The sequence below is a fragment of the Zingiber officinale genome, chromosome 7A (genome assembly GCF_018446385.1).
Source record: "Zingiber officinale cultivar Zhangliang chromosome 7A, Zo_v1.1, whole genome shotgun sequence".
Classification (NCBI taxonomy): Eukaryota; Viridiplantae; Streptophyta; class Magnoliopsida; order Zingiberales; family Zingiberaceae; genus Zingiber; species Zingiber officinale.
In genome coordinates this window covers 136,088,100-136,095,733 of record NC_055998.1, presented here as the reverse complement: position 1 = coordinate 136,095,733, position 7,634 = coordinate 136,088,100, and the positions used below count along the sequence as shown (strand labels likewise).

At 40.9% G+C, this 7,634-nt stretch overlaps 2 protein-coding genes across 2 annotated transcripts; one reads left to right on the top strand and one right to left on the bottom strand.

Moving 5' to 3' along the window:
- The first annotated feature begins 457 nt into the window (after positions 1-457).
- LOC122000531 (polyamine oxidase 5-like) lies at positions 458-1,037 on the top strand. Its single transcript, XM_042554910.1, has 3 exons — positions 458-517; positions 604-761; positions 845-1,037. Exons 1-3 carry the CDS (start codon positions 476-478, stop codon positions 912-914), a joined length of 270 nt encoding a protein of 89 aa, XP_042410844.1. The 5' UTR covers positions 458-475; the 3' UTR covers positions 915-1,037.
- Positions 1,038-2,957: 1,920 nt separating this feature from the next.
- LOC122002734 (heparanase-like protein 3) lies at positions 2,958-6,525 on the bottom strand. Its single transcript, XM_042558018.1, has 9 exons — positions 5,982-6,525; positions 5,184-5,220; positions 4,887-5,070; positions 4,655-4,803; positions 4,251-4,484; positions 3,972-4,161; positions 3,757-3,882; positions 3,576-3,675; positions 2,958-3,494 (listed from the first exon to the last, which is right to left on the bottom strand). Exons 1-9 carry the CDS (start codon positions 6,231-6,233, stop codon positions 3,120-3,122), a joined length of 1,647 nt encoding a protein of 548 aa, XP_042413952.1. The 5' UTR covers positions 6,234-6,525; the 3' UTR covers positions 2,958-3,119.
- Positions 6,526-7,634: the final 1,109 nt, after the last annotated feature.

Sequence of the window (7,634 nt, the reverse complement as noted above, 5' to 3'; positions counted from 1 at the left end):
ACTTAATTCAACATCAATAGACATATATTGCATTCAGTATATATGTCAAAAAAAAATTCAGCTACTTCAGTTAATTTTTTATTTTTTTCCCCGCTGAAACGCAGGGATATACATGTCTTTTTTTATCTTTACCGATTGACTACTATCGCCGACCAATCAAGGGACTTTTTTTGTTACTTTTGAAACCACGAGGGTCGTTTCGTACTTTAACCAAATCTCAAGGGGTAAAATGTAATTCACCCTAAGTTTATAATGATCCCTATAAATAATGTCTAAATTCCAGACCAGATAAAATCTTAACAAAATTCTATTATAAAAAAATCATAACTGAATTATATTATAAAAAATCATAATAAAATTTTATTACTAAAAAAATCCTTAATACAATTTTTTTACATCAGATTATTGACGTTCATTCAAATATAAATCATCCGTAATAGAGAAACTTTCTGATTAAGAAGCTGTTGACTTTGTCATGTTTCAGTTGAGGAAGATGGTACCAGACGCAACAGATCCGGTTTGTTTCTTTGCTTTCATCTTATGTGCCTCTCAATAATTTAATTCTCAAAACATCAAAACTGAACTTTCGTCCATTTCTGACAGATTCAACATTTGGTTTCGCCTTGGGGCACTGATCCAGATTCTCTTGGGGCCTATTCTTGCGATTTAATTGGAAAACCTACCGATCAATATGAGAGCCCCTGTGATCCTGTTGACAATCAGTACTTTGCCGGTGAAGCTGCAAGCGCTGATCACTCTAGGTATGTCCATGGAGCCTACACCTCTGGAATAATGGTTGTTGAAGTATGCCGAAGGCGTCTAACGGTGCAGCATGGTGGATCAGATCTGTTACAGCTCGTGATGAGGGAGGATTGACAGAAGCCATGGTTCCTCTTCAAATTTCTAGGATGTAAAAACAAATTTCCCTTAAAACTCTGCCCATTTTCAGATATCTTAGCATGCAGTAAAACGCACTGGAAGCTTATGATTATTACTATGTTGTAACTGCTGTGATATGATGATGAACACAATGTCATCTATGCCATTTATCACAACTTGTGTGTTATTTAATCTCTCTTTTGTCCATTTCTTCTATTTGCCTTGTTTCCTCGCAGCTACTGAGGTGCATATTTCACACCTCCAGATCTTGCCATGTAATTTTGATCAACGAAAAAATTGCAACACGAAACTCAAATTTTTAGGCAAAATCAAAGATTGGAATCATTAAGTGTCCTTTTATATACGTACAATTTTTTATTAAAAGAGCATGAGCATCTCACCTCAGTCCATAAAATTGTTGATATAATTGGGGGATAAATTATCTGAAATAATAATTATACCCTTTCTTAAAACTTTCTGACTTTTGATTAAAAAATATTTGTTAAAAAAATAGAAATAAATTACATAAAATGAAACGAGGCTACCGAATTTACTTGGTTGGTTTGTAACCTTGGAGGTTGCTAATCTAAGACACTGAAGCACACTATCAAAACTCCTTCTACGAGCAAATTCTCGGAGGCGGAGAAGCCCCGTACAACTATTAATAGCACAGAAAATAAAAACAGGGATTAGAGACTCGAATACAAGTGTTGCCGAGTGTTGTGGTGAATGAAGATGATCGGAGCTCTATTTATAATCCATTGGTCGAAAATAGTCATTTGCTGATGTGACATCTCTGGGCACCTGAACCCTCTCCGGACGCTCCCAGCTGTGCACCTTATCTACTCGCAGCGACTATTCGATGGTACAATGATAAAACTTTATCATCGTCTAAGCACTTGGATTGGTCTGGGTGCCCGGAGTACTGTTGATGTGAACCAGAAAGTGATCTGCAGCAATGGCTTTACGACGAGACGCCTATTCAGTACCAAGGCGGTCCGGGCACCCAGACCCTCTTTGGGCGACCAAAGTTCGGGTGTTTGGACATGGTCCAGGCACCTGGACAAGTCAACATTGTGTTGACTTGTCCGGTCTTCCACTCTGATTGCTTGGATGATTCTCTGACCAGTTAGAATTGAGCTCACTTGAATCAAACTCCGGCCTTGTCCTCAAGCAATCTTCCCCTCTAACTTCTCGTCCCTCGGAAATGCTGTGCGCATCCTTCTCGCTCCATCGGCGTACTGTTCCGTAGCTTCTCGTCCCTCGGATGCACCGAGTCCGTCAACTCGCTCCTCGTGCCATCCTTTTCATTTACTGTGTCTTCCGCTTGACTTTTCGTGTTCTTAAGTGTTGCACACTTAAACACATTGACTTTAAACTTCTATATGTCCCAGGGCTATGATACAACAGAAACATATCAAGTTAGACTTCTGAACTGTCCATTACAAGTACTTCCTCATATAGCATGAGAATAAATAGAAAACTTCCATAGGACCTAACTCTTCATCTAACATTCAATATTATTTTTTGGTTACTCCTTTTTCTCCCTCCTTTGTTTTTCAGTCACCATAAGTAAAAGGGCCCTAATAATGTGATATTGAAAAGGCTTCAGTCCAATACAAAAGAAATAGAGAGATTGAGTTGATTATCTTATAGAATCTTATTTACTTATTGATTGATTGAGTTACTCTCTTTTAACAATCCCCTCATGCTTCCGAAATCTCCTAGCACTTGCTATTGCCTTCTCTGTTCTCCATCCTCCCGGTGACAAGAATAATCAGAAACCCGTGAGGAAAGCAAATTCAACATTTGCGCACTGCCGACAAGTCCTCGACGCATCCTGTTATTATCATTATTATTATTTTTTAATAATCTATATCCAACTCTTTCAACCGACTAATAAAGAATGAATGAGATGGCTACATAACAACCATTTTGGACTCATGAAGGAAAAGTGGTTTTTGCAATTAATTTCTGGTGGTCCATTGAGATAGGAACCTAACAACCATTTTGGACAGATGAAGTAAAAATAGTTTTTGCTATAAATTTCTGCCAGATGATTGCCGACAGAGCTTCAATAATTTAAACCAATGGCTCATTCTTCCACCATTAATTATTCAATCAAAGTTAGAGAAGAAAATAATTGCAATACTTGTCGGCATTACTGCCATAAGAATGGACTACTTAGCAATCCACTCTGAATGCATCAACCAACGCTCTACACTTCTTAAGACTAATAGCTACCACCTACAAGCTTGAGCCTGAATGTAAGCAATGTGGACAAAGACAATGGAAAATGGTTCAATTCTAATTGGCTCTGTTGCATCAACTTTAACAGGTTCAAGCTCCGGAATATTTCCATTCGAGTCCACGGACAAGATATTGCCATTCAGCAGCATTGTCTGGCTGTGAATATCCCCGCCCTTCGATGTTAAGTGGTACTCTTCCCTGGTGAATTCTGAAGTCTTCCCTAGCCTTGGCAAGTGGTAGATTCTTGTTCTGTGCTTTTTATGACGACGAAGTTTTATAGGCGTTGAGTAAGATGTCTGGCTGGTGACGAACACTTGTGTTGTAGAGTTGCCACTGAGATTGATGAAAACTAGTGTGATTCCTCGCTGCCAATGAAAAGATAGATAGATGTTTATTAAGTAAGAGAACCAATGAAAAAGGGTTTTTGATAAATACAGTAAGCTTACCGTATCTCTAGCACAGTGTGCATATGCCCTTATCATGTTTGTGCCAGTGAATTTTGTTGATAAAACTCGTCTACCCATCAACCGATGCCACAACAGTGCGCTGCGTCAAATGAGCAAAAGTAAAATGAGGCTCTCTTCATAGACGAGGATTAAGAAATGGATTGTCTAGTGGAAAATGAACCTGTAGTAATCAGGATTTGGGTGGTAGGTGGTGGTGTTTAGTAGGCCATAGTTTCCTCCGATCAATGATTGCCTGCAATAAGTCTTGGTGTCGTATTTAGCTGACATGCCCAGTTGATCCAAGTACCTAGCAACTCCAAAAGGCTAAAATAATTTGACCTGAAAGAGATTTTTGTAAAGGTTATGTCTAGTAAAGAAATGATATCATTGGCTCACCAGAAGCTGAAAACAAAAGAATCAGTCACTAGATGGTGACCGCTGTTGTAAGCGCCTCCAGCTTCACCGACCCAAGCAGTAGTGGAAGTCCCTCCACCACCGAGGATCCTTTGCAGGTCGCTAAATGTGCTGGCCTCGCCATCCAGGTAAGAGGGGTCGAGAATTTTCTCAACCAAATGCTGGTCCACTCCTGATTCAATAACACAGCTTGTTCAAAGTTAGTGCACTGGAGAGAGGAATGCCAAATATGCATCTAATGCTGGTAGATTAATTAGTCACCTGGACCAAGATTATAGATGTGGTGAGTGATTACATCCAGAAAGTCAGGTTTTGTCTTGCTGATGATTTCACCGAACCAATTGAAATCAAAGAAGCCCCCTGGTGCCAGTACCAATGGTTTGCTTTGGTAGCCATGGTAGATGTCATTAATGATGGATTTGAGGTTGATGACATCTTCAGCATACTGGTCCGCTCCAATTCTCGTTCCAACTCCAGATCCACTTATTTCGTTTCCTATAGTGCAAGAGATTAATGAAATGACATATTGAGAAAACCAATTAATTTTATAGTTTCAGTTCAGTATTTCTCAATGTCAAAGTCTTATATCCAAAAATAGTGGAAAAACAATGTTCACTCTACAAATTCATTATATAAGTCTTGATTGCAGTAGATCAAATAATTACCAAGCTCCCATCCATGGATGGCATAACCCTTGTCGACAGTATAATGAATAAAAGAAGCAGCATTGCTGTAGTTCCATGGTCCAACTAGAGAACCATCACTCTGAGGTATTCTTCCGTTAAGAGCATTCAAACCAAAGATGATGACAGCCCTGAAGCCAAACGTAGAATTCTTAAACAAAAAGGGCAACCGGAACACAAGTTACTGGAATTCAACTTTACAAGAGATTACTACCCAGCCTTGTTGAAGAACTCATTGAGTTCATCCCATCTAGGCAGCGGTAAGCAACCTTGAGTAAAACCAAACATCTCAGAAGTGTTCTTGCTGAATGGAGTGCAAGGTTGTTTTGGATCCCCTGAGTCATATATGACCTTGTCTTGCAAGGAGCCTCCTAGACGAAGTTTCAGCGGAGAGAATGCTGAAGAAAGAAATACACAACACAAGAAGAAAAATATTGATGGAAAGAAAAGGTATCAATTTTGACTATTAAAGATAACAAAATATGCTGCGACTTAATTACTGCTTTCCCACCTTTGACAGCATTCAGCAAGACAGGGTTGGAAAGATTCTGCATCAGAGTACAATTCCATACACAAGTGTCAATCATGGCCTTTAAATCAATGTTTTTTCTACAAACAAGTTATCATTTAAAAAGAGACTGCATGTAGAAAATGAAACACAAAGACTTTTTAATGTTTAGGGAAATGCAGTTCAGAATTTGAGAAGATTACTTGCATGGGAGATTCATCATGTTAAATTGACTACAAACTAGACTATGGATAAGCTAATGTTATGTTTGGTTAACAAAATGAAATTGGCAAAGGGTAACATAGTTTTTCTTAAGCAATAGGATGGAGAAGGAAGAAATTAGAATGCATTCCTGTATACGTCTCATGGAATAACAATTCCAATATATGGTTTGATGTAAAGGAATAGCTAAGAAGGGTCAAGAGTGAATTCATAAAATTCATATTCCAACGAAATGTATGAATAACTACTCCATCAGAAATAATGAGGATAAGATAATATTCCTGAGAACCAGAATGCCTTAAATGCCTTTAGACACAATGGTCCAGCAAACAATTTCTTTTGTGCGTTTGAAATTTTAGAACAAAGAAAGCATGCATAGTTAAGCACGACGCTTTCTTTTCAGGGATCATAGTCCTCGCTAAAGCCTATCGATGAAGGAGGCAAGGTTTTTCCCAGTCCATCGTAGCAGAGCAGCAGGAGCATTTGAATGTTGAATGGCAGGTTGGAAATATAAACTTCAACACCTAAAAAAAAGCCACATTTGAAGGTCGTGATGCAGAAAGGCGCAAATTAACTGACCAGGTTAAGGAGGGAAGCGAAGCCCCAACTACATGTCCCATAATCGCACTTGTCAGGCGGCCACCAATCCAGCGTAGCGCACACAAAATCCTTGTCGGTCACCGCAATGACGGCCGTGGTGTCCACCGCCACGGAGGCGTAGTCGGAACCGAGAGTTCCTGGTCCGCCGGAGAAAACGGCGACCGGTCCTGCCAGCCATAAAAATCCCCAGAAACAGAACCCGAGCAGCTGAGAAAGAAGACCGCCGCCCATACGCCCGCCGCGTGGCGTCAGAAAGAGTGCGGCAGTCTATGGAAATAGCATGGCCTCGTATCACGAGGAAGGGGAATAAGAGCGGCGGTGGGTTTCCATTGCTTTAAATGCGATGGAGAAGGCAAAGAATGGAATTTTGTTCTTCTCGTTCTTTCCTTTGCTTTTGGTGGAGGGAGGCTGAGGCGTAAGGAGAAGGCCAGCTGCAGTGCTCGGTCAAGGGGACTCCTAGCCCTCTAGTCCAACTCTGGTGGACCAGGCCTTGAAAGGATATGGCTTGAATTATGAATAGCCAACTTCATTCCCTTCGATTTAAGGGAGCTGGAAGGGGGGGACAACGGGAGGTGGGCGGCATGTGAGGAGAATCGGTGGATGGATTCTTTAGCCGCGCATCTGGATGGCAGACAGCCACAACAAACATAGCAGCTCCATGTAGATACGGCCCGCAATATCTGGCGAGCGCTTCACCCTAGCCGCTGCACGGTGCTCGAACTATGCAGACACTGGAGAATAAAGGTTCGACTCATTCGAAAGAGATAGAATCAAAAACAAATTCAGCGAAGAGTTCCGGTGAGGCAAGATTTGATGGTTCGAGCATTTTGAAAGGGTGTGCGTGTAAATCGATGTAAGAAAACGTTCAAATAGCTATTTTATTACAACCAAGCTAATCTCCACTAGAGAAGATAAACTATGGCAAAATTGGCGTCCTGTGGTGTCCAACGAGGCAAGATCCTCACTCAGAGGCGCTACAAATCACAATCAAGACTACTAGTAAACAACCCATTGAATGCCACATCTCTGTCGCCATTGCCTTGCGGTGGGTGGCCGATGCCATCATGGTGACGTTGTGCTTCTAGGGAAGTGGACGTGTTTGGTCGACACTATCATACGTGACTATTAATGCAATCCAAGTAGATTGTGATGCATTCTATCTTTAGGAAGTTTGATTTGTTGGGGATGATGATACAGTCATCCTTGAGTTTAATTATTTTTTTATGTGATTGGTAAAATCATTAACATATATATTCGGAATTTTAGTCAGACAAAGGAAGACTGAGATGTCATTGGCGTTGACGGAGAGACGACTTGGACAACCTTGTGTATGTACTTGGGAAAACGGACCCCCCCTTCCCGCGCGCGCACACGCGGGATTGACGGGTAGTGGTGACTAAACCGATGGTACTAAGACTCCACGCACAATCAGACAAGTACACGGAATGTTAGAGATCCGAAATCAGGGAAAAAGTCCCCGCGCAGATATTCCAACGCTCAAGTCAAGTACTTTTTCCTCAGAAGAACAGTGTATGAAGGAACAAGAACTGTAGAAGACAAGTACAAATGTGCGCATACTTGGCTAAGGAAGAGGGTCTTCCTTTTTATATGACATTGCGTACCTTCAGAGCT

Coding starts and splice junctions, on each gene's coding strand:
- LOC122002734 (XM_042558018.1), bottom strand. CDS start 6,233: ATGGGCGGCGGTCTTCTTTCTCAGCTGCTCGGGTTCTGTTTCTGGGGA. Junction 5,221..5,981: donor TCGCTTCCCTCCTTAACCTG/GTCAGTTAATTT, acceptor ACTCTGATGCAG/AATCTTTCCAACCCTGTCTT. Junction 4,485..4,654: donor CATCCATGGATGGGAGCTTG/GTAATTATTTGA, acceptor CTTGCACTATAG/GAAACGAAATAAGTGGATCT.
- LOC122000531 (XM_042554910.1), top strand. CDS start 476: ATGTTTCAGTTGAGGAAGATGGTACCAGACGCAACAGATCCG. Junction 518..603: donor TACCAGACGCAACAGATCCG/GTTTGTTTCTTT, acceptor CATTTCTGACAG/ATTCAACATTTGGTTTCGCC. Junction 762..844: donor GCAAGCGCTGATCACTCTAG/GTATGTCCATGG, acceptor ATGGTGGATCAG/ATCTGTTACAGCTCGTGATG.